This window comes from Diospyros lotus, chromosome 6 (genome assembly GCF_014633365.1).
Source record: "Diospyros lotus cultivar Yz01 chromosome 6, ASM1463336v1, whole genome shotgun sequence".
NCBI classification, from domain to species: Eukaryota; Viridiplantae; Streptophyta; class Magnoliopsida; order Ericales; family Ebenaceae; genus Diospyros; species Diospyros lotus.
Window position 1 is genome coordinate 2,676,726 of NC_068343.1, and position 24,607 is coordinate 2,701,332.

General features: G+C 37.2%; 3 protein-coding genes across 3 annotated transcripts; 1 reads left to right on the forward strand and 2 right to left on the reverse strand.

The window, feature by feature from the left end:
* Positions 1-1,135: 1,135 nt before the first annotated feature.
* Positions 1,136-3,537, reverse strand: LOC127803434 (protein NRT1/ PTR FAMILY 5.8-like). Its single transcript, XM_052339650.1, has 4 exons — positions 3,216-3,537; positions 2,873-3,090; positions 2,243-2,754; positions 1,136-2,097 (listed from the first exon to the last, which is right to left on the reverse strand). Exons 1-4 carry the CDS (start codon positions 3,268-3,270, stop codon positions 1,293-1,295), a joined length of 1,590 nt encoding a protein of 529 aa, XP_052195610.1. The 5' UTR covers positions 3,271-3,537; the 3' UTR covers positions 1,136-1,292.
* A 7,139-nt stretch (positions 3,538-10,676) lies between these two features.
* LOC127803435 (uncharacterized) lies at positions 10,677-16,639 on the forward strand. The gene is made up of 15 exons (XM_052339651.1): positions 10,677-10,973; positions 11,080-11,177; positions 11,375-11,475; positions 11,610-11,688; positions 11,935-11,995; positions 12,188-12,234; positions 12,345-12,437; positions 12,557-12,647; positions 13,629-13,677; positions 14,457-14,573; positions 14,658-14,805; positions 15,475-15,567; positions 15,648-15,720; positions 16,213-16,251; positions 16,329-16,639. The coding sequence occupies exons 1-15, from the start codon at positions 10,916-10,918 to the stop codon at positions 16,427-16,429; spliced, it is 1,248 nt and encodes a 415-aa protein (XP_052195611.1). The 5' UTR covers positions 10,677-10,915; the 3' UTR covers positions 16,430-16,639.
* Positions 16,640-16,758: 119 nt separating this feature from the next.
* LOC127803433 (alpha-mannosidase 2) lies at positions 16,759-24,441 on the reverse strand. Its single transcript, XM_052339648.1, has 4 exons — positions 23,555-24,441; positions 23,005-23,154; positions 20,795-20,827; positions 16,759-19,859 (listed from the first exon to the last, which is right to left on the reverse strand). The coding sequence occupies exons 1-4, from the start codon at positions 24,140-24,142 to the stop codon at positions 17,124-17,126; spliced, it is 3,507 nt and encodes a 1,168-aa protein (XP_052195608.1). The 5' UTR covers positions 24,143-24,441; the 3' UTR covers positions 16,759-17,123.
* Between the last annotated feature and the right edge of the window lie 166 nt (positions 24,442-24,607).

The following is a 24,607-nucleotide window of genomic DNA, read 5'->3' on the forward strand; positions in this document are numbered from 1 at the left end:
GTCTCCTAGCCCATGCCGGTCTCATCCTGCCTTGTACCAGTCTACAGCAACATCATTGCAGCACCAACTGGGTATCCACACGCCCGCCTCAAATATCATTCTCATTAATAGCAAATTTTATTATTATTAATGGCAGATCTCATCCACATTAATGAAGGTCCCATCGACACCATGTTGCCACCTGGGTACCTTCATCGGCGTCAGATACTCAGTCTCATCACTTACAAACACACGACATATGCAGAGATGGGGATATCCCCTCATCTTATATGAGCCAGCTCTAGGAGAGTGGATGGTATATTTTTTTCTCTGACCTACTGATCCACGGTCTTAACCTTACTTTTTTACTGACTAGAGCGTCAGAATGCTTGCAGATGCTGGTCGCTAGAACATCAATGAAACCACATAAAATTCCTCAGTGTGCTTTCTTCTCTCCTCTTTCGCATTCATTTTCTCAAGGTAGGCGAACGAATCAAGATCGATCAATTCCCAATGTCAACAGTAATATAAATAAATAATAATATAAAAATATATATATAATTATTTATGTATAAGATAATTACAAAATACATAAAATTTTAGGTTGCGTTCTCTTTGTTGTTTTCAAGTCATTTTTAGTTTTCAATTTTCTAAAATAATGAAAATGCGTTCTCTTTACTATATTTAAAAATACATTTTTGAAAACAAAAAAAAATTATAAAAAAACTCAAAATAAAAAAAAAGTTGTTTTTGAGTGTTTTCATTCAAAACAAACTCAAAACACATTTATTTATTTATTTATTCATATTTTATTATTATAATAAACAAAATATTACAAAATTCATTAATTTTAAAGTATAGATATTTTTTTAATAATTTATAAACATTAAATATTTTTAATTTATTGAATAATAAAATTTATTAAATAAAATATCATTAAAAATTTATTTTCAAAATTTCAAATAGAACGCATTTTTTAATTTTCTGTTTTGAGAAATAGTTTTTCAAAAATGATAAAGAAAACATATTTTTAATTTTTTAAAAACAAATTACTAAAACAAAAAATTAAAAATGAATTCAAAACTCAAAATTAAAAATTAAAAAATAAAATAACACAGTGTTATATTTTGTACCAATGATAGATGGAATGAGAAAGTTAAAAATTGCAACTTGAGGATAGATGTATAATTTAGCATGAGTTGTCAACAAAGATGTCAAAGTGTTTGTTCATCTAGCATTATCCTTACAAAAATGACCCAAAGTCAGAACGACGTTCATCAAGATCCAAAGGAACCCTAGCTATTTACAACAAATCACACTCTGTTTCTGTAAAATCTGGACAAGACCATGAAGACGAGCAAGCTGAAGGCACTCGCCATGGCCAGAAGCCAGTAGTATTTGTCCAGCCGCGCGGCCTTCATGTTATCCGAGAACCAGCTTTGCCTGCCTTTGCGGCTCGAAACGTGATCCACAATCGAGATTACCAGAGCGCTGAAGAAGCTCCCCACGCCGAAGACGCTGTTGTACAGCGCTATCCCCATGGTTTGCATTCCCACCGGAACTTCGCTGTAGAAGAACTCTTGCATCCCGACGACGGTGAAAATGTCCGAGATTCCGAGCATAGTGTACTGCGGCAGCAGCCAGAGTATGCTTAATCCAACCGTTTCCGTTGCCGCGGTTTTTATCCCGATCTGGAGCCTCTTCGTTTCGACTAGCGCCGCGATCGCCATGGCTACGACTGAGATGAACATTCCGATCGCCATTCGCTGCATCACGCTGACGCCTTTCTCGTTGCGCGTGATGATCCGAGCCGCGGGGATGAAGACGGTGTCGTACAGAGGCATCAGCAGAACGATCGACACCGTGATCGCGCTCTGCAGCATCGCCGGCGGGATCTTGAAGCTGCTTCCGATGTTCCGCTTCATTGTCATGCCTTGCTTGGTGAAGAACGTCACCGGCTGCTGGAAAATTACTGCGAACGTCAGAAGCAGGGAGAATATCGGCAGCAGATGCAGCACCACTTTGGCGATTTCGAACGGGTGAATGCCGCTGCTGGTGACGTCTTCTTCGCCCTCGCCCACATCAAGATCTTCTCCACAAAATGGCTTTTCCTCAAGCCTAATTCAAACAGAATCTTCATCATTAGTACTTATTATTACGGTAGCTCAAATACCACCATTATATATAACGTAAGTTCGATCTCAATATCTACGATCCTAACAGTAGTGATGGAAATTATCTGAAAAAGATCAAGGAAACATACTCTAACTCTACCACGTAGGGGTTTTTCGGCGAGACAGAGCGATTGCTAATCATTTTGCAGGCGGTTTCTTTGATGGCAAGAACTAAGTTCTTGAAGGACTTGAAGTTGGGGCCAGGTTTGGCCCGCTTGTGAATGTAATATCTTCTGCCACAACAGAGAGATGCGATGGATGCAACCATGACAAGAGTGGGGATAGCAAATCCGAGGCCCCATCCAATGGTGTCCTGGATGTAGGACATGACAGAGACGCCCAGAAGGCAGCCGCTGCAGATGCCGAAGTACCACCACTGGAAGAAGGAACTCTTCTTGACAGTGTTGGAGTCACTCTTGCAGCAAGGCAGTTCATCCTCAAGTTCGAGCTGATCGGCTGCAAAGGCTTGCAACGACGAGTTGTACCCTGCTTGGCCGATCGAAATCATGTGGAGTGACCAAAAGAGAACCGAAGGGGAGCTGGTTTCGTTGATGGGAAGCCAAAGCCACGGAGTTGCAGTCAATGCCAGTGCTAGAAGCCCCTGACACTCCAACAAAGCAGAGCATGTACTGCCAGCGTCATTGCACCTTATTCTAACTAAATTGAGGCGCATAACACAACATTCATAATGTGAATTAACGAAGGACTAAGCAACTCACGAGAACATAGAGGAAAGAGGAGACTAATATGGTGGAATATCGGTCCCAGTAAGAATCAGCAAGGGCCGCTACTAAAAGAGGCAACATGGACGTAACCCCATTCCAGCTGCTCACTGTCTTCGCCGCCGACGAGTTGCTCATCTTCATCACATCCGTGAGATAAGTCACCAAGTTCGCCGCCACCCCTTTGAACGCAAATCTCTCCATCCCAGCTATTACTGTAAAAATTGAGAAATTAACAACATGCAAACGATACAAGAAGAACTCATATATATTGACGTGATTAAGTCCAAGTGTAATATATAAATATAAAAAACATATGGAAAGTAGGTTCATTAATTACCTATAAGCAGAACACATGGCTTGTTCAGCTTCTTCTTGCTCTGCTCTCCCGCCATGATCGTCGGGAAGACAATTATACCCGGCCGCGAATATATAAGCTAGGTTGGATGATCCAGTTAAGGTCTCAGACAAACAACAGAAGAAGATGCTCCCAAATGGAGCTGATTTCTTTTCCTTTCTTGTTCGTTCAAACTCCGAAAGGGTTCGGGATCTCCATCAACGAGGAAACAAACAAACAGAAGGTAGTTGACAGTGGCACTTTAAAGCTTTTAATCTCGGGCGCTTGGATTGGTTCCCACCACTGCATTTTTATCTCTTCGACTTTCCGTCTTGTTTAATGGAACACTAGCTAGATGGTCACTAAGAGCTGCCTGCCGTAATGGCCCTTTGTTCATCAGTTGATGGTGGCGACGTCACGACGGGGAAATCAATAAGATAGCAATTAATGTCCCCCTGGGCTTAAGTTATGCCTCATGCTAACGGCTTATTCCCACGTCGCAAGCTTGTACACGGGTGCAGTTGCTGGGCCACCACGTAGCCTAGCCCCCCCCAAAAAATAGCAGTTTTTCTCTGGAATATTCTGAAATACTCAACAATATTTAAGCTTTTAGAGTTCCATAATATGCTGCTGGAAAACATATTATAGATATATATATATATATTATGGAGGGAGTGAGAGGTTTAATTATTTCGTGTTGATTCGACATTGGGGCACCAAAAGTATCTGCTTTCCATCAACTTTTGCGTCGATGGCCATGCAAATATCAAAAAATATATATATTAATATTACACATACTGTAATTAACAGTGTCACACTTGCATTATTTACTCTAAGAAAAGGTTGCATCAATGAAAATTTTTGAAAATACCCTCACTTTGATTGATTATAATAATTGTAAGGTTCCTCACTTCATGAGGAGGGCTTGCCAAGAAGATATATACTAATTTAATTAAACCACTCAAAAGCTTCCATGCATATATATATCAACAACATTAAGCCAAATTGTGCTCATTAATTAGTCACACCCAGATTCTTCGTAATTATGTGATTAATTACCAATAAAATATAACGCTTACAACTCATTATTAACAATAATCACAAATCAAAAACTGTATCTTATATTTCTATATGTATATATATATGTGTGTGTGTTAATATTGTGAGCTGGGAGAGAACAGCTTTGTTTTTTCTTTTTTCTTTTTTTAGTCCCTTTAGACAGTGGAGAGGCATGTAGCAAAATTGGGTGGTAAGGTGATTTGGAAACCACCTTGACCTTGTGGTTGACACCTGGCACATTCCACCCACCATGGACCAAACTTTTAGCTCTAATATTCAGTGCAATCTTCTTAGCAATAAGTCATAACACCTTTATGCGCTAATAATATAAATCGATTAATTGGGCAAGTAATGTCTCAATGTCAATTTAATAGATCGTGAGTTCGATTATCGTCTTATATAAGTAAGATAAAGACTTACACCTATAATTTATTTTTTTTAATATAATTAAGGACATGAATATCAAAAGTCGTATAAGAACGAACATCTCAAGCAATAATAATACTTTTATATAAATTTATATATGTCACATCAATTTATAAAATTTTTTTGTCAAACATATTTATGGATATATTTTTCTCCTAACGAAAATGTTACTTTGAACACTTTACTTCCATATTTAGAGTGACACTTGTGTTTTATAATAACCTTTAAGTATACAATGCATTAATACTAAAAGTCATTAAAAGTGTCAAAAAATAGAGTGTCCAAATAATATTTTTAGATTATTAATTTTAATATTTTTTTAACAACTTAATTAAAGCATTAAGATGGCTTATATATAACTATAGCAACAATAATGATAAATTAAAGTAGAATCAATTACATAAATTCAATATTAGGCATGATATGGTGTATAATTAAGTTGATGGGGGCAAACAAAAGGCGTGACAGTGCTGAAACAGGCATGAAGCATGCTGTGCTAGGAACCGTACAAACCAATTATTAATTATTTTATGTTATCTGGCGGTGGGACGTCCTTCCCATGCAAGGCATGCACCCACTTTCCAAGCTCGATTATTAATTATTATGCTAAGCTACAACGTCCAATGCTCTGACGATATTCTATGGGGATAGTTGTTTTATTTAAATTTGGAAGGATTAGGATTATTTTAATAATTTTTTTAATTTAAAAGAAAATATTTATCTCAAAATTATGGAGATTATGATTATTTTTTGTTTTTTAGGAAATAATCTTAAATCATTATCAAATTTAACACTTAATTTTAAATAATAATTCTAGTTGAATTTGACAGTTAAATCTTTAGTAAAATTAATTTGTCTTTCAATTTCTAAAAACCTCCTTATGGGTCTTTGCTATTATTGGGCAATAGAGTTGTAATCGATCAAGCCGACTCAAATTTTGATGAGTTTATACTAGACTCAACAAATCAATTTTTAGCTCGAGGCTTAAAACTCAACTCGACAAAAGGATGACAAGTCGAGCTCAGGCTCGTCATAACCTATTCAATTTAATTATGTTATTATAATAATTTAAAATTTAATAATTTAATATTAAATAATATATTTATAAAATTATAAATAAATATATTGAATTATTTATAAACAAGTTCATTCGTGAACTATTCACGACAAGTTTCTAATTGAATCTATTAATATTCACAACCCTTTAATTAAATATGTTCACGAATTTTAATTAATTGAGTTTTACATATCTTAAACTCGACTTGTTTTAAATCGTTATTCAAAATTAAGCTCAAATTCGACTTGTTTATCTTAACGAACAAAATCAAACGAATTGTTATCTAATCAAACAACAAAACACTCATGAAATGGCTTAACTCATTTACGATCTTATAGGCCAAGAGAAAGAAAGACATAGAGAAAACTTGGAAAGATAAATAAATTGCAATGAAAAATGAGAAAAAATCTTTAAATATAAGAGTATTTTGATCAATTTTAAATATTTAAAAAGGATTAACGGATGACATGAAATAAATTACAATACAATATTAAATTTCAAGAGTATTTAGTAGAGATGGCAAACGGGCCGGCCCGGCCCGGCTCGCCACCAAGTGGCCCACTTAAAAACAGGCCAGCAGATTGCTGGCCCTAGCCCGGCCCTACACGGGCCAGCCCAGCCCAGCCCAGCCCGCCCAGAGACTGAGAGTAAGGGGCGCGGGCAACAGAGGGCGAGAGCGAGGGCGAGGGCGAGGGCGAGGGCGAGACAGAGGGCGAGGGCGAGGGTGAGGGCGAGGGCGAGGGCGAGATGAGAGCGAGGGCAAGGGCGAGGGCGAGACAGAGGGCGAGGGTGAGGGGTGCGGGGGAGGTGAGGGCGAGGGCGAGACGAGGGTGAGGGCGAGACAAGGCGGCAACCGGTGAGCGAGGACGAGCGAAGGCAGCGACCGGTGAGCGAGGGTGAGACAAGGGCGAGGGCGAGACAGAGGGTGAGGGCGAGGGCTATTGGGGGGGGTTTGTGTGGCTGATTAGCAGGCCAAGCGGGCCGGGCCAAATCGGCCCGGCCTTAAATGGGCCAACAAAATGCTGGCCCTAGCCCGGTGCCAGGCCGGGCCCCAACGGGCCAGCCCGTCAGGCCAAGCCCATTTTGACATCTCTAGTATTTAGTGTACTTTTCTAAAAATTAAGAATATTTTTTGTTAATTTTTGTAGCTACCTTAAACTTAGGGCACCACGTGAAATTTGTCTCGTTTATTGGCCGAGTAGTTGCGTAAGGTGCATTGAAATTGAGCCCACTGAGAAGCCTGGGCTCGGACCCAACTGAAGTGAACAGGGCATCTACGGCCCAAATTGGGGCCCCATTTTGGCTTGGATACAGGGCCGGGCGGCCATGATGCTAATAGATAACTTTTTTTTTGTTGCTAAAGTATAAATAAACTTAATTAAATACAAATTAAGAAAAGATTTTTAAGGCTATTTTGTTATTATTTGATAAATAATTTTCATTCCAAACTAAAATTAGTTTTGAGCGAAACATTATTTTCTAAAAGTTCGGTTTGAGAAAACTCCAAAATTAGGAAAACACAAAAAGATTTATTTTCTTTGAGTGTTATTTTTTTAGATTGGTTTGAGCATTGAAGGTACTTAGGATCTATCAACGAAATTTGTCTCAATGCAAACACCTATATTAAAAGACGAGATTGATTCATTCGGTTTAGTCTTTCACATTCAAGTTAGTAATAAATATGAGTTTTAATTCATATTGAAAGTTACTTGTGAGATTTTCAAACATGGTTATTTTGGACTAATGAAAAATACGTCAAGTCAGATTAAGATAATAATAAATTTTTCATATAATTGATGAATTATTCTAGATTGAAATTTAAAAGTTGAATCTTGTTAACTTAAATTTTAAATACAGATTGAATAAAAAAAATGACATTTGCCGATGCCTTATTACTTGGACAGAGATTGGATACACCCTCTGTTTCTTTTTGCCATAACTTCAGATGTCTCGTATTCTTGTACAATTTGAGGACTTGTTTGAAGCTGGGGTGAAATTTGTAGAGAATAGCCCTCGGTGTCCCAAATATTTGAGGGGTTTGGGTTCAGAAGTTGGTGCCTCTTTAGCATGTTGTCCTTATATATGTTGACAAGGTTCGATTCATGTATCCAGTATTTTACTCAAAAGTTTGTAATTTCATTTTTATTGGCAGTTCACCCTTCTGTATGACGGTGGTGAATTCCGTCCCCGATGAAAACATACTAATTATTAGGATCCAATAGCGATTTTCCACTGATCGCATAAGTAATAAAGTAATAAGTAAATATATTATTTTTTCAATGATTAATTAATAATTATTAAAATTATATTAAGTCTAATGTTATTTAAATAATTGATTAAATGATTAATTAATTAATTTTAAAAAATAAAATAATAACACAAAAAATAAACATGAAGAAGTTTAAGTTTTGGAGAACATTAGGGTATTTTAATTTTACTTAAATAATCTGATTTAATTTAAATGATTGAGAATCCAAATTTAATTATTCATACAAAAATAATTAATTACACAAATCAAATTTTTACTTCCATTTCAATTATATTCTCGAGATATATTTATTATCTAGATCAAGTTATAGATTTTTTTTTCTAATTTAAATCTATATCAACGTATCAATCAAATATTGACCAAATATTTGATAGCATCATGCATAATAATAAACACTAAATAAAGAAAATCAATTAATGAAAATCAAATCATCATATTTAAGTTATATCAAAATACTCTAATTATAGAGTTTAGTTTATATTACAAATGATAAAATTCATAACAAAATAAATAAATATAAATATAAAATTTAAATAAAATGAAAGAAAATAATAAAAACTCTTTTGATGCGCAGAATTTTTGTCCCCAAAAGTGTTGTCACTAATCTTTAAAGAAAATACAAAAAATTCTGTACTAATAATGTTCTAATTCTCCAATCCTTCAAACTCTCTCACCTCCAACTCTTCAATTTTTCAGCCTTTCTTCTCTTTTTATACTCATCCTTTTTTTTTTCCCTTAATTTCCTCCTTAAAATATGGGTCAAACCATATCCTATATTCCTAATTTTCTCCTCTATGTTTTTCTCTCTATATTTCATGCCATCCATGTCCAATCAAAATTTTAGATCTCACACTCAAGAAAAAATACAAAATAATCTCTTAAAATATTAAGAATTTTTTTTTATAATATATGAGTTTAATTTGATTAGATTTTTGGGCGAGATGTCTTCGGTCAATTTGGGCCTAATTCTTCATGAAATAGACAATTCTAATAACTCTTAAAAAAGACTCTTTAATTCATCTATAAATCAACTCAACTTGAAGAAAATAGAATGAAAAATTCGTAAATAATACTGATTTTTTTGACAACTTTAACCTTCTATCACTCTAATTGTGATAATTTTCTATAAAAAATTCAAATTTATATATCGTTTGAAGCTTAAAAAAGTAATCATATAGAACTTTTACATATATATTTTTTTCAAAAATTTTAAAAAATTCAATTGGTGCAGATTTTACTTTTAATCAGGCTCCTTCAGCAGCTAAAATTTATAATTTTTGTTCTTCTTTCTCATTTTTTCTTCGATCCATGTTAATTTATATATATATAAATGAGAATTAAATATAAAATTATATATAAAATATGTAAAAAAATATTATCACATCAATCCTTTTGTTGCTTGTCTTTGAAGTAGCGAGTGATGAAAGTTGGTTCAACAAATGGCAGCATCTGAAAAAAGGATTATTCTTTGAACACCCCAACCATCATAATACATGTCTGTCTGTCAGCACCTCAATCCAGCAGATCTTGAGGGAGGGAGGTGTCAGGCCTGGACCCGTTTTATGTGTTAAAGTTGTTGCTAGTGAAGATGAAGCAATTGAACTAATTAAGCAAAGCAAACACCAGTGAAACCTATAGGCTGAGTAAATTCCACTCAATTCGGATCAATTATTTTGATTTAATTAAAATTTTCCACACCCTAATTACTTGTATATTGTCATTTTGCAGGGCTACTAATTGTGAGCCGTGGGGATGGTATCCTCCCCCATCAAATTAAGCAGCGAAGATCAGCCCCTACTAACGTAGCATGGATGATTCACATGGTAGAAAATTATATTTAAAGATGCAGATTCGAGTCATGACAATTGCAGTGGGGGAGTTTCATTCTTTTGTGGGGATGGTTCCTTGTGGGTACTATACACTGTACCTTCTATCTTGGGGACCGCTGTGTACCGTGATTAATTCCTCCTATATACGTGAGATAATATGTAAAGACCTTTAAGTGAGAAATTTTACCTTTTACACCCAAATATCGAATATCATTATGTATAGAGCTGGACGTACGGATTACTATTTCCAACACACAACAGCTTTGTTAAGCAGTGAAGATGAGGTCTCATTCTCGTCTTTATTTTTTTGTCTATTTGATTTAATTAAAACTGTTGTGTCTATCAAATTAAATGTTGCAAAAACTCACCCACAGGGGAGGAGGAATTCTCAACCTTAATTACCTTGAGATCTAATCTCATTTTGGCCGGTTATTTCATAAACTTATAGAAACATAATAATGAATATAAAAAATAATAATAATAATTATATCCAACCAATGTGAAATTAAAGACACTATACACCATTTGAAAGTTACAATCAATTTATAAAAATTGCACGGCATATTCTTATTATTATTTTAAAAGCTACAATTTTAGTTAATTGCTATCATTAATAAATAAAATTATTTAAAGTTAATCATTTTAATTTTTCATATTTTTTATATAAATATTTTTATGAAATATAACTCCAGCTTTTTGAGAGGGTATTTTTGAAGGGTATTATCAGGTATTTATTTTTATCTAGTAGGGCAAAGCTAAAATATTTGTTGAACCGTAGCGTAGGTGCGTGTTAAACGACGCCGTCTTACTTCAGTTCCAAGGTCCAGATCCCACGTCTCTCTCTCTCTCTCTCTCTCTCTCTGGTGTTCCTAAAAGAGCGAGCAGAGTCGGGGAAGAGAAGGCTTCTATTCCCCATTAGCCACCGTCGTTGGTTCTCTCTTTTCCCTACGGCTACAATTTGCACCCATGATATTGTAATCGGCGTTCTTGTTCTTTCTCAGAAACAGTTTACAGATTGAAGGAAGAATTCGAGAGTTTGATTTAGAGATCAAGGATTTCTGGGATGGGGAGCTCGGAGGAGAAGGTGGTTGCCGTGATCATTGTCGGCGGACCCACCAAAGGTCTTGCTTCCTATCTTCCATCTTTCGGGTCAATAGATTATACTGATTTTAAGTTTCTCTTTCATCAATTCTCCGGATTTACACACCCTTTTGTTTTTATGGGCAGGTACTCGATTCAGGCCAGTCTCGTTCAATACTCCGAAGCCTCTCTTTCCTTTGGCTGGTCAGCCTATGGTTCACCACCCCATCTCGGCTTGTAAAAGGGTACCCTTTTAACTTCCTGAACCCCTAATCCGATGCTTATCTATCTGCTCTGGGGAAATGTTGAGGAGGGGAAAATACAGAAACTTCCTAGTGTCCTTCCCGACATGTTCCTTTAGACCGTAATATAGTGGGCATATTGGGTTTCAGATCTTTTAATTAATTTTCAGTGCTGTTGGCTTCTTTGATTACTCTTTTAGATACCTAATTTGGCGCAAGTTTTTCTCATTGGATTCTACGAGGAGCGAGAATTCGCACTATATGTCTCTTCAATCTCTAATGAGCTTAGAGTTCCAATGAGGTGACCAAGACGCTGAATGCTGTTTGATTACGTTTCATTTTTCCTTTAATTTTTAGTTTTATCTTAAATGTTTTGACCACAGTTGCTGAAACAGTTTGCCTTAGTTTCGGTTCTTCTTTCTGGTGACACTGTAGGTACTTGAAAGAAGACAAACCTCATGGGTCAGCTGGTGCCCTGTATTACTTCAGAGATCTGATTATGGAAGATGATCCTGTATTAATCTTCACCCTAATTTGCTCTTGATTTGTGCTTGATCTGATCTGTATTTTGTTCTGTGCTTTCTAATAGTTTCATGTAAGTCCCTACCAAATTGTTGTTGGAGAAAAAATAAATTGGAAAGGTAGAAGTTATGTGACTGTTTTATATCATCTCCCTTGGACGTAAATTTATTGTTCTCCTTCATCTTTCATAAACCTCATTTGATTTTATTTGTACTCTTTTCATTTTTGTCTCTTGTAGTCACATATTTTTCTGCTGAACTGTGATGTGTGTTGCAGTTTTCCTCTGCCAGCCATGCTTGGTAAGCTTTACTATATATTCCTCAAAATGAGTTTGTTTCATCTTTTTTCTGGTTTATGCTATCCGTTTTCCTGCGAATGATGCGATCATAGCTATTAAACACCTCTGCATTTTTTTTATTAGGTTATTTTTTACTGATTTCTGCACTGATTTTAGAAAGACTAATTGCTACAGCTCATCATTTTATTTGCAGATGCCCATAGAAGTTATGGTGGGATGGGCACATTGTTAGTTATCAAGGTTAGCTTTCATTCATTGTTTTAGACATGAAGACTTATGCTGGTAAACAATCTATATGTAGGAATTCTTTGGTCTGCATATTTTCATTTTTGATTCTACTTCTCATGCAGGTTTCTGCTGAATCAGCCAACCAGTTTGGTGAGTTGGTCGCTGATCCAGTCACCAAAGAACTTTTGCATTACACAGAGAAACCTGAGACTTTTGTATGTCATTAACAATATAATAGTTTTCATTTGACTTGTGTTGCTTCATATCCTACAGGGATCAAATTTGAACTTCCTTCTTTTCTGTTGTATTTCCTTAACAGTTTTCTTACATGCAGGTAAGCGATTTAATCAACTGTGGTGTTTACGTCTTCACTCCAGAAATTTTCAGTGCCATTCAGGATGTCTCCACACACCGTGAAGATAGAAGTTGGTCATCTCATCCCTTCTTACCTTGCACAGATATGCATCATTATTCATGTCTTTTCATCATCCATCTCACCAAAATGCAGTTCATATCTATGATGATCCTCTTTTATCCTTCTTCTGTTCTAGTGTAAAAGCATGTTGGGCAGAAAATTTTAGTTAAACCGTTTTCTTACCCTTTTCTACACAATTAGGGCATAAGTCTATAATTTTTGAGTGTTTCTTTATATTAGATTCTGCGTTCTTTGTTCATCTTTTAAATGAATTTTTGAGAATATCTGCACTTTTTCTTTGTTTAACGAGTAGGCCTTCTAGGAAAACTAAATTGTTATCTCTGGACTGGAACTTCAGGATAATTAACAAGTCAAAAGAAAAAGTTATTAGCAATAAAGCAGGAAAATCATATATAACACATACCAAGAAGCACAATGTTAAGCTAAGTTCTGAAACTTTTAATTTAAATCTTTGGTATGTATAGAGAAGCAGAAGGGAACTAGTGTGGTACCCATAGTTGTCCCTCCTTCCTGTTGCTATGAGAACTTACATTTAACTTATCGGATAAATTCTCTCCCTAACTTAATCTTTCTCATTGATGCTTCCTTGAGAAAGTACATATGTACTAGACTTAGGTGTCTATGAGATCAATCTCCAAGCCTCTCAATAGCCATTGACAACATACGATGAGAAATCTAGATTGTTTTTTCTTTGTTGAGGTTCCCTTCATCTTTTTGGTTTCTGTCCCATGACAGTCCTCTGTCCAAATAACCTTTAATGCATTCATTTGAAAGAAATGGTTGTTTTCCTTACAAGTATTATTTGTTATGCAGCTCAGCAATCATCTATTTACATTCTTATTCATTAGCCATCTATGATGTGCACAAATGCAATGTTAGCATTAGTTGTGCTAGCTCTTTCAGATGTTTCATACTGGAACGGGAATAAATTCCCTCAATTGATGTTTTTACTGTCTTTTGTTATATGCAGCTAATTTACAGAGAGTGTTCAGCTTTGATTCCCTCCATTCAGTAACCAGGTATGATATCTTATTGTTTTGTCTGCATGCTGTTCATGACTTCTGTTCTACTTTTAACTCTGGAGATAATACATGAGATTGCACTGTATATTCATTGAAAGCACATAGACTTGCTCATGAATTCATGAGTAAAAAAGTAATAATCAACTCACAGAAACTATGATCTGCAAATATATATAGTAATATCTAACTATCTTGTCATTACATTTTTTCCGTAATGACACTACACCTAAACTACCTCGTTTATTGCAAATGTAGATCATTTTGGCATATTACAATACATGCATCTTTTGTGGCCATGAAGCACACCAAAAAGTTTTCATTATCTTTCATTAACTTAGATCATATTTCTTAACAGATGACCTTTGGCAGGTACTTGCAAAAATATGAGCCAGATTCTTGCAAAAATATTACTGTTTTACTTCTACCATGTCTATGACCAAAGCAATTCTTTTCAAAGTCTTTTCTGTTAATGATGAGCAGAATGCATTGAGCATTTGTTTGCAGTTTATAATGTGATTATTAACTTTTTGAATCGTCTTCTGTTGAGTTATGCCTCCTTTTAAAGATTCTATTGGTTGGTTGTCTTTTTTCTTTGCAAAAGGTTATCTTATCAAGACTGGGGTGCAACGAAATTTTTGTGGCATTTTTTTATCAATTTTGTTTGCTATGAGAAAACAAAAGATTAGATTGGCAAGATTTGAGAATGCATTTATTATATCGATCATTATTCTCTTTGTGGATTTTCCATCTCAATACTCATACTTTTATTTGAACAGGACTGTTCCAGCAGATTTTGTACGATTGGATCAAGATATCCTATCACCTCTTGCTGGAAAGAGGAAATTATATACATATGAGACCATGGACTTCTGGGAACAGATCAAAACTCCCGGGTAGAGTGAATGATGATATCTGTACCTCCTCTTCCTATGACTTCAACCTCAGACCATCATCTAGATATTTTTCTAACTCTACAGGATGTCTTTGAAGTGTTCTGCTCTCTACCTGGCTCAATTTCGGCTTACCTCTCCTAATCTTCTAGCGAGTGGAGATGGCACTAGAAGTCCTACAGTAATTGGCGATGTTTATGTTCATCCATCTGCAAAAATACATCCAACTGCAAAGGTAGTTCTACTTCGTCTCTTTATGTTTGTTTCATTTTGCTAACAAGTTTTTAATTATCCTTTGGTGTTACTTAATTTCTAGAAGATTTTCAATTACTTTTTGTTCTTGTGGAAAAAATCTCCTCCATTCTTTTTGTCTTACTGGCAAGATAAGAATGTCCTTCTTGCTTAGTAAACCTTTCCAAATGTATGTATTACCATCAGCAAATGTTGACAAGATTTAAGAACAAATTCATGGAAATTTATGAAGACACCAAGTTCAATTTAACAAATACCATCTCCTATTGGATAAGGAACCAATAAAATTCATAATCCATGAAATCATTGCCATCCTTCAATATGAGAGGTGTTACTTGTTGCCATTACAAGTGAATCTTTGACTGCCAATCACATGACCAATTTTTTCAGTCTTTTTTTCCCTTTCCCTTTTACCTTGTTATCAAACTACATTCATCTTCTTCATATTAGTGAACATAACTTCTGTGGAAATATATTCACTGGCAATTATCAATGGGGAATACCGAGTATCACCAGTACTTGGCCCATGTGTCAGAGTATTTTCTGAAATCTTTGGAAGTATTTTATTGGGTCCTGAAATTGGACATTTTTATTGATTTTCAGCCACTCTGTCCCATTATTGTACTTAAATTGGTTTTTTCTGTCTAAACAGATTGGTCCCGATGTTTCAATTTCAGCAAATGTTCGAATAGCAGCAGGTGTGAGGATTTTAAATTGCATCATCTTGGATGATGTTGAAATAAAGGTAAGGAGTTGAAAAAATATAATTATGTGTAACAGCTACACCTAAAGAAGACATGCTCATGTTATATAATCTCCTTGAAGGAAAATGCTGTAGCCATGCATGCTATTGTAGGATGGAAGTCATCCCTTGGGAAATGGTCACGGGTCCAGGCAAGTGTGATAACAGTTTACATTTTTGCTAATAATGAGCCTTCGCTTCAGTTCTATGTCAGATTCAGGCTTCAAAATTATCCTTTACAATTAAACAGTCAAAGCATTTGGCCAGCTTAATACACACACACACACACACACACACACACACACACACACACACACACACATACCAGTTTGGCAGTTTTGAGGGGCAAGTGTTATCTGAAGCATCAATTATGAAGATTTGCTTTTGGTTGTGGGTTACAGTTGAATGTTTGGTTGGTGGTATTGTGGTGGTTGAACATTTGCGGATAAGGAAGAGACCTTGTCTTGCTGACAACCTCACACATCACGCAAATGTAGTTTAGATGTGGTAAACCAACCGTTAATATTTCATAGATAATCGGCAATATTTACTGGTTGAAACTTTGAAAGGGTGTTTCAAATCCAATAACGGTGATCTCCTGGAAATGTTTTACCATTGACTAATATTTGTCGTGTTTGGTTCAGGCAGAAGGAGACTACAATGCCAAGCTAGGAATAACTATTCTCGGTACCCTCCCATCTCATGTAATATGAGCAGAGCACGAACACGAACACACTCTGATGTACATTTTTCTCTCAATGCAGGAGAGTCTGTGACTGTTGAAGACGAAGTAGTTGTGATCAACAGCATTGTTCTCCCAAATAAGACCCTAAACGTCAGTGTACAGGACGAGATCATTTTGTAAGGACATGGCGCCGTGGTCTCTTGAACTCCCTACAGCCCTGTTTCTTTCCAGTTCTTGTTTCATGCCAAGTGTAGTTATCCATAGAGACAGCAGTAAATCACACTGTTGAAGTTTTACAGTAAGAAACTATCTTGTCACCACACTTACATCTTATGTTGAGAAAGCTGATTACTTATTTATATAAACCCAAATATGAGTTGAATGTGAGAATCTTGTGCCCATCTGGAAACGCATTCACTCAACGCAAGACAGATTGATGTTGCAATCAGTACCACATAACACCACCATCTATTGATAGTTCAACTAAGCTATAATAGGAATCCACATACTTGCTTCTAAAAACATCTGTTAATGCTTACAAAATGCCAAGTGTCGTGACAAAAAATTTCTAATGATAATAGTACAAGTATTATCATTAGCAGATCCTCTGGAAAGGAACATACATACCAGCGCTCCAGGCCTCCTATGAAATCTGAAATAAAAAAAAAAAAAAAAATGCTACAACAAGACACCTGGGCAAGCTGATAGGTCTCTAAGGCTTAACCTTGGTCCAATATATTTCAACAAGTAGCAGAACAAAGATGGCTCGTTCGTACGTTCTACCATAATTCTCAAATTCGCAGTTGGGCCATCTTCACTGCCACAAACCTGGCACAGGCTGAGGAAGCTACAACAGGATCAGTACATGAAAAAGTTAGTCATTTGAACGTATTTCCAATTTGTAAGCCTGGATTTCCATGGGAGATATCAGTACATGTCCTTCTTGGGCAACATCTTGCTCAGTGTATCCAAGCATCTCTGTATCTTCATGCAGAAGATTCAAAGAGGTAGCTCTCGCACTCAAGACCGCGAGCCCCTTGAACATGTCGTACAAATTAATAGACTCGTTGGCCACCACCGTGCACTGAGCCCTTCCTTTTCGACAGTACGAGGAATCCCAATGCCACCTCTGTAGAATTAGAGCAAACCTGGAAGTCTCAATGGGTTGCTGAGTATACTTGGCGGGACGAGGAACCTTAAAACCCACAATATGCAGATCACATGGCAAGGAAGAAAACAAGGGAGAGAAGGACATGGGAGGCGGCTGCACAGATATTTCCCGTGGCTTCTTGGCAATAAATGCGTGTATCGGATAGTTCAGGTGGGAACCAACCCGATGAGAAAGCAGAGAGGGACTTAAAGGGTTGGGGTCTGAAGCAGGATCCGAAGTGGAGGAAATATTGGATTCTGGTAGAATGTGGAAAACTACATTCATCGGTCGGTTATCCATCACTCCTTGTCCAAGACCACGCCCATCGTCTCTCACCAACCGACGATCAAGCATGATCTCTAGCCATCCATTTTTAAGGCTTGCCACGCCCAACGACTGCCTGCTATGAACAGAAAAGCGGTGACCATTTGGCGCTCGCATATACGCCAGAGAGGGCATTGGGTAGTAATTCCCTTGCACAGGAATCTTATCATAGGTCTCTCTGCGGCTCATCTGAAATCCATTCAAATCAGAATAGAAGGTCCTCTTGTTGTCAATGTCTGTCTTGTATCGAACTATTAGTTCTCTGTTGTCAAAGTCATTGCCAAGAAGCTCAACATGGTATTCCTTCTCGATAAGAAACTCTTGTATGGTGTTGTCACCATTATAAATGCGAGTCGCGTGAGATATTGGACTTTTGTCCCATCGGGTCTTGGGGTAAGAGTAAATTTCCTGCATCAAAGGACCCTCAGATACCACCAACAGCCCACCGGCTTGGACAATCGGCTCAGCATCACCATTGGGTTTGAATAAATAAGCTCCGCTTTCTGAACTAGAATACATGCCTAATTCTTCACCAACAACCACCATCTTAGAACCATCTTCACCACTTACCCTCTGCAACAAGCCAAGATTGACATTGAATGTGAGAGTTTGATGCCGGTTGCGGATCACTGCAGTCTCACCTTCTAGTTTTGCGCATGCGTACGGATTGAGGCAAGGCAACTGTTTTTCCTTTGTGAAAATCCTGACTTTCGCCGGCTTAGCCTTCTCACATCCAACAAACCCATTGGCAATATAATATACTTGCAACCCTAGAGGTGGAACAGAGGCCTTCCAATGGACTCGGTGCCTCCCACTGAAAATCTTGTTTTTATCATGCTGCAGTTCGGGAGATACTTGGCTTTTGACACATGTCCAGTTTGAATCCAGAACAGTCACATCTGGCCTGTTAACAATAACCATCACGATTTCATCTCTCGTTTGCTCCAGAGGATTAAATAAGACAACTGATTGTGCAGTTCCTTCGTGTACATTGATTGCTTTATGCACTGGTTGGGCATCATATTGAGATCTCACTTGCGCTGGCTCGAACTGAGCCACGTGCTGCTCAGATTTCTCATGCCGGATTCCAAGGAGCACTTCAATGGCTTTAGACATGAATATTTGCAAATCATGTAAAGAGGTATGCATCCGAGTCCCATAGTCCCGAACCACATGGTCCTTAGCAGTACCAGTTACACCATCATGATGCTGAAAAAGAGCCAAGTTTCTCCTTGCAGCTGTCAACTTGTAGGAGAAACCAGTGGGTAACTTTTCGCATGATGCTTTATGGCAGTATCCCAATAAGAAAGCCATCATAATTTCTGCAGCGCGAAGAGTGTGCTCCAGTACACGATCAACAGCCTTGAAGAATGGTCTAGATACATAGTATCCGCTCCAATAGTCCTGTTGCCTATCAGCATACGTAAAGAAGTCACCAGATAGAGAAGGAAAACCTCCAATCTGACCAGAGCCAACCTCATTAGGACGTGAATAATTTACTCTCTCAGACTCCTCCCTAAGTGTTCGAAAATAATCTTCCAAGGTTCCAAACTTTGCCTCGGCATTCAAGCTGGGATCAGAATTGATATAATCGAACAACATTTGATAGTTCCTGAACTGTGCTTCCGCTTCGTTAATGCTGATGTAACGAAAATCATCTCCTAGGGGAACCAGAAGCGTGTTTGTTCGATATAGTGTTGACTTCTTCCTATACTGATCTAGCAGTGTAAGTGCTCTCTCCTTCACATTCTCCTGGTTTGTCTCTACCGGATGCAATCCCCAAGGGCAGAGTTCATAAACAAAGCCTCGCATTCGTGCAAAGTCAAACTGGCAACAAACTGCAGGCTCTGGCCCACAAGTATGTGGAACATCATAGGAATAAAATGGCATCATGTGGACAAAAATGTCAGTTGTTTCTTTTGCATCCCAACTTTGGCGCCAGACATATTCCAAATTCTTATGCAAAGCCAGTTCCTTTTTCAGCTCATAATGGGTCCTCTGTATAAGCATGTTCTCAAAGCCCATGCGACGCAGAAGATATGCCATTGTAGATGAATAACCAAATGGATCTATTGCCCAGGAATTTTTTGGAACAACCCCAATGGTGTCATTCAACCACATATTCCCTTCCATCATCTAAGACATCAATGGCACAGAATTTAGAAAGAGTTCTCATGTGTATCAAATAGAAATCTAAAATAGGAAGCAGTATTGGATTTCACACGTCAATATGTATCAAATTTAGTTGAAATCTAACTTTCCACCATAAGGGTATAAGAATAAGACCGCTCAGAAATATTAAGGAAAAACTTAGGCCCTGTTCTCTTTGCTATTTTTAGGCCCTTTTTAGTTTTTCAAAACAATGAAAACATGTTTACTTTCATATTTTTAAAAACGCATTTTTGAAAACAAGAAAAAAAATTGTAAAGAAAACACAAAACAACAAAAAGTCATTTTGGCTGTTTTTATCACAAACACGCTCAACATTTCCAAAATATAGAAAATGTTATAGACAAAAAGAAAGCATTTTCAACAACTCAAAACAGATACTCAAAACACAAAAGTGAAAATGAATTCAAAACTTAAAATTGAAAACTGAAACACGAAGAGAACAACCCCTTAATCTTTGGAAAGCCAAAGTAGCCAGACACAAATACCAAAAAGAAAACCCATTAAGACAACATGTTTTTGCTCCTAAAGATAGATGAGCTAACTACTCCAAAAGCCATGTAAAAGCATAAGAAACACAAATCTTGATGTTAACAGGTACTCAGTTGTCCTTTCCCTGGCATTATCATTCAAACTTACCTTCTTTCACTCGAGATCTATTACACAATTAGTATAAACAATATCAAAAATATAAAACTAACACAATCATTTCCGGTCATATTATGAGGAGTCTGGCAGTTATTATCTCCTTGAAAGAGCTTTATGCTTTTTTCTTGGCAGTAAAAGAGACAAAAAGCGCCGCATCAAACCATATGAAAGAAGCAGCTGAATGCAATGGCACTACAATTTAAATACTAAAAACGCATGTAAATATAACACTAATGAAGAGGGAAGGACCATACCTGTTCAATAATAGCAAAATAATGTGAATTAGCCTGCCAAAAAATAAAAAAATTGGTTAGCCGAACCATTTAATATACAATTGTCCAACCACTTTAAGAGATAATGAGAGATCATTTCTTTCAGTCCTTGATTCAAGTAATAACCTGTTCTAAAATATTACACAATCAGTGGGACAAGCACTTCATGTAGAATCCAAGGATCAAAATCAAGGCCAACAAGAATAACATGAATTTTTTGTGAACAAAAATTAGCAGATGCCAGATGCTCGGAGAGAGGTTATCAATGCAAGTGAGTAGGATTTAGAAAAGGCAATAATGGTAAGGTAAGAACAGCCATGTGCTAATGTAAGGACATAAATTTCCATTACTTTGTAACTCAGATAATTTTTAATATAATTTTAGCTTATAATTAGACTCTACATAACAAAAGGCCTTATTGCTTCAAGGCAGGATGAGGCCATCAATTTAGAGCTAAGAACCAGACCAATCAAACAAGTATATTATCAAGTCCAAATCATGGGTTAATAGGTCTGAAAATGTTTACATTGGAAGAGTAAAGGAAGGGAAGAGGAGGGGGAGGGTACTTCATTTTTCTATTAAATGAAAAATGTTTGGAAGGTAAATGAATGACACTATTTATTATTAATTTACTATTTTATCCTTATTATTTTTATGAAAAATCAATGTTATCTTTAAACCAAATGAAATCCTATATAATTTAACTTTTACTGATATTTTTTTGTTTTGTTTAAATGCCTAATATCTATTTAAATGACCCAGATATTAGATTCTAATTCTTGGGGTTTTTACAACTCAGTAATAAGTTACAATGCTTTGTAATTTAATTTAAATTCATGAACCTCGTTATTTATTATATATGTGAGGGGCATAATTGTCATTTTATCTTCAAACTTTGTGTTCTCTCTCATTGATTCTCTATCCAAACAGAGAAAGTTTACTTCACTTTCATTTATGCTCCCTTCTTCCCAAATAAGGGGATAGTGACAACCTTTACATTGTCTCCCTTTCTCCTCCCATTCCTTTCTGTTATGTACCCTTTTGCTCAACCACCTAGCTGTCCCCCAAACAAAGCATTAAGGTTTACAACGACCACCAGAGGAATAAGAGCAATAAAGGAAGCAGCCAAACTTATCTTGAAACACCCAGAGGAAAAATAAAAAGAGTAAGGAGAGCCTCCACATCCGTACTGATCACACTCTAACAATGAGGATAAAAGGCCATAGTACCTCATCAGGGCAGGGCCAAAGGCCTTCCCACCACTCATACTCTTCAGAGCCCCTACAATCTCTTCCTCAGAAAAAGGTATGTCAAACCACACTTTTCCACACTTGAAGATAGACTTAAACTCCAATCTAAGCAAAGTAGGCCTCCAACTCTCTTCCTCAGCATACAAACTAGAATAAAAATCCAAATCAAGTGATCTCCTCGTCATTCACAACATGCCTTCTTATGGTATTCTTCCCTTCTATTTGCATTAGGCACCTTACAAATCACCCTCCCTAAGAAAGACCATCTTAGACCTTTGTTATCAACAGATTTCTTTTGACATTGATGGTCTCCTCACCTCACACTTGAGTTCCACTATATGCTGGCACTTGCTATCAGGGAGTTATTTGGGGTCCTCCTTGTAATCAAGATCCCAACTCTCTTCAAACAATCTACTAGAAAACAACGGCATGATCCAACAAGACCCTAGGAAGGTAAGGTTTCCTAACTTCAAAGAGGCCCTTCCAATCGCCAGCCACTAGAAATCTATCCATCTTGATGAAATACTACTAACAAGCCATCTTCCAAAGGCAAATCCATTAAGTCTTCAAATGCAATAAAATCAGCAGAACTCCTCACGAGACAGCATTAAATCTCTCACAAGGAAATCTTATAACATTCAAGTCACCCCGATTAAAGTTAGGAAAGACTTTGAATACAGAAATTTTTTTGTTCTTCCTCTTGCTCTGTCTCTAATCATGTTGTGGATTATAGTGTTGATAATCCAATATAAGCAAAAAATCAAACCATGGAGATCAGCAGAATTAAAATTAACAATCATGCGTCAAACCCATAAGAAAAATAAAGTTAAAAGTAAAGATAAAAAAAAAAAGGTGGAAATGCAGGCTTTTAGAACCAAATGAAGAAAGGGAAAGGAAGACGAGAGAATAAATTATAAACATCCAAATTTTTGCAGATCTTACCTCATCGTTCATCACCCAACCACCTCCAACAATTTCCAACTGCCCACTCTGCACCAAATTGATGAAAGATTCTCTTTTAGCTTCTGAGGCATCTCTCCACCATCTCTCCAAGTAAGACATCTCTTCCCATATAAATTTACGGCGCACATCCTACAAATGCAAGTTCAAAGAACCACAACTTGTAATTTTTACTTCTTGAACTCAATTGTTAAGTGTCCTACAAATCTAGCAAGAAAAATGGTTCGGTAACTGCTACATTATGCTGAATTAGTCAACTAATTCATGAACATGAATCTTGTTAAAACTCAACCATAAAATATTAAAATTGAGAAACAGGGGTTGACTGTTTAAAGCAACTGTCCAGCATTCTTGATTCTGGTTAACAAGTACCATGTGACCACCCATAAACAAAACCAACAAGAATGAAGATAACTTAGTGACCCGGCCAAAATCATTCCAGAAAATGGGTCAAACGTGGAACTAAAATGAACCCAACCCAATTCATTTCACTACAAGCCTAAAGAAATTCAGATCAATAAACTCAGATCACCTTCGATAGCGTCTCGACGATGGTATCGAGAATATGGCGAGACTGTCGGTCATAGTACTCCTCGACAGTCAGCTTCCAGCCCGGGTCATTATGCGAATGAGGCACCACAAAAACCTTCAATTTCTCAGAATCCCACTCGTTCCCTTGGTAATTAACCCTCCACCCTTGCTTCCACGGCCCACCATCCACGTCCAGAAACTCAATCTTATCGTACAAATCTTTGGTCGTAATATCCACGACGGCCGAGGAAACGACGTCGCGGTCAGCCAATGAGGACGATCTGCGGTAAATCGGCTTGCGAAACCTGGGATGGCGGTGGCCGTGTCGGAAATGGGAAGACAAGGGTTTCGGAACGCCGTAGCGGAAAACGACGAGGAGGAAGAAGAAGAGGGAGACGGAGAGACCGATGGTGAAGAAGTTAGTGAAGATGAAATCTCTTAGGGCGCTGGCGCGCTTCCGGGACGCCTTGCGGTGGTGGTGAGCCCTGGATTTGGAGAGTCCCGGAGAGCCCGATGCGGTGGGCAGGAGGGAGTGGGCCCAGCCTCCTCCACGGCGACTGTTGCCGCCGACGTATGAGGAGAATGCCATAGTCGCCGGCAAAGACGAAGAAGAAAAAGACGGACGGTGACGATGAATTGGTTCTTGCAGATTCGTGATTTATCTATAGCACAGCATCTTCATAGACATTGGTGGAGGATGGACAGATGGATGGATCGATGGAAAGTTGGGAGCTCGTTCAAAGACTTGACCAGAGGGAGACCTTGATTGCCCACAACCCAGCACCGGAATAAAAATCTGTATTGATTCCAGCAGTCAACGTTTATCATCGGAACCGTACGGTAGTTGATGCCTATGCTATGCCTTTGATCGCTGGCTGGCTGGCCTGTCAACCGTAGGTAACACCAATATTATATATTCAATAATAATTAATCAGTCAGCCGCACTCACGCCACGCTCTCCGCTCCCGTCTCATCTAAGGCAGCTTATATTTAATTAAAATATTTTTAATTAATATATAAAATAATTAAAATAAAATTAATAAATATTTTAAAA

Coding starts and splice junctions, on each gene's coding strand:
- LOC127803435 (XM_052339651.1), top strand. CDS start 10,916: ATGGGGAGCTCGGAGGAGAAGGTGGTTGCCGTGATCATTGTCGGCGGA. Junction 12,438..12,556: donor CAGAGAAACCTGAGACTTTT/GTATGTCATTAA, acceptor TCTTACATGCAG/GTAAGCGATTTAATCAACTG. Junction 15,721..16,212: donor ATGGTCACGGGTCCAGGCAA/GTGTGATAACAG, acceptor TGGTTCAGGCAG/AAGGAGACTACAATGCCAAG.
- LOC127803433 (XM_052339648.1), bottom strand. CDS start 24,142: ATGGCATTCTCCTCATACGTCGGCGGCAACAGTCGCCGTGGAGGAGGC. Junction 23,155..23,554: donor TCGTCGAGACGCTATCGAAG/GTGATCTGAGTT, acceptor TTGCATTTGTAG/GATGTGCGCCGTAAATTTAT. Junction 20,828..23,004: donor GTTGGGTGATGAACGATGAG/GTAAGATCTGCA, acceptor ATTTTTTGGCAG/GCTAATTCACATTATTTTGC.
- LOC127803434 (XM_052339650.1), bottom strand. CDS start 3,270: ATGGCGGGAGAGCAGAGCAAGAAGAAGCTGAACAAGCCATGTGTTCTG. Junction 2,755..2,872: donor CCTCTTTCCTCTATGTTCTC/GTGAGTTGCTTA, acceptor TTGGAGTGTCAG/GGGCTTCTAGCACTGGCATT. Junction 2,098..2,242: donor CCCTACGTGGTAGAGTTAGA/GTATGTTTCCTT, acceptor TGTTTGAATTAG/GCTTGAGGAAAAGCCATTTT.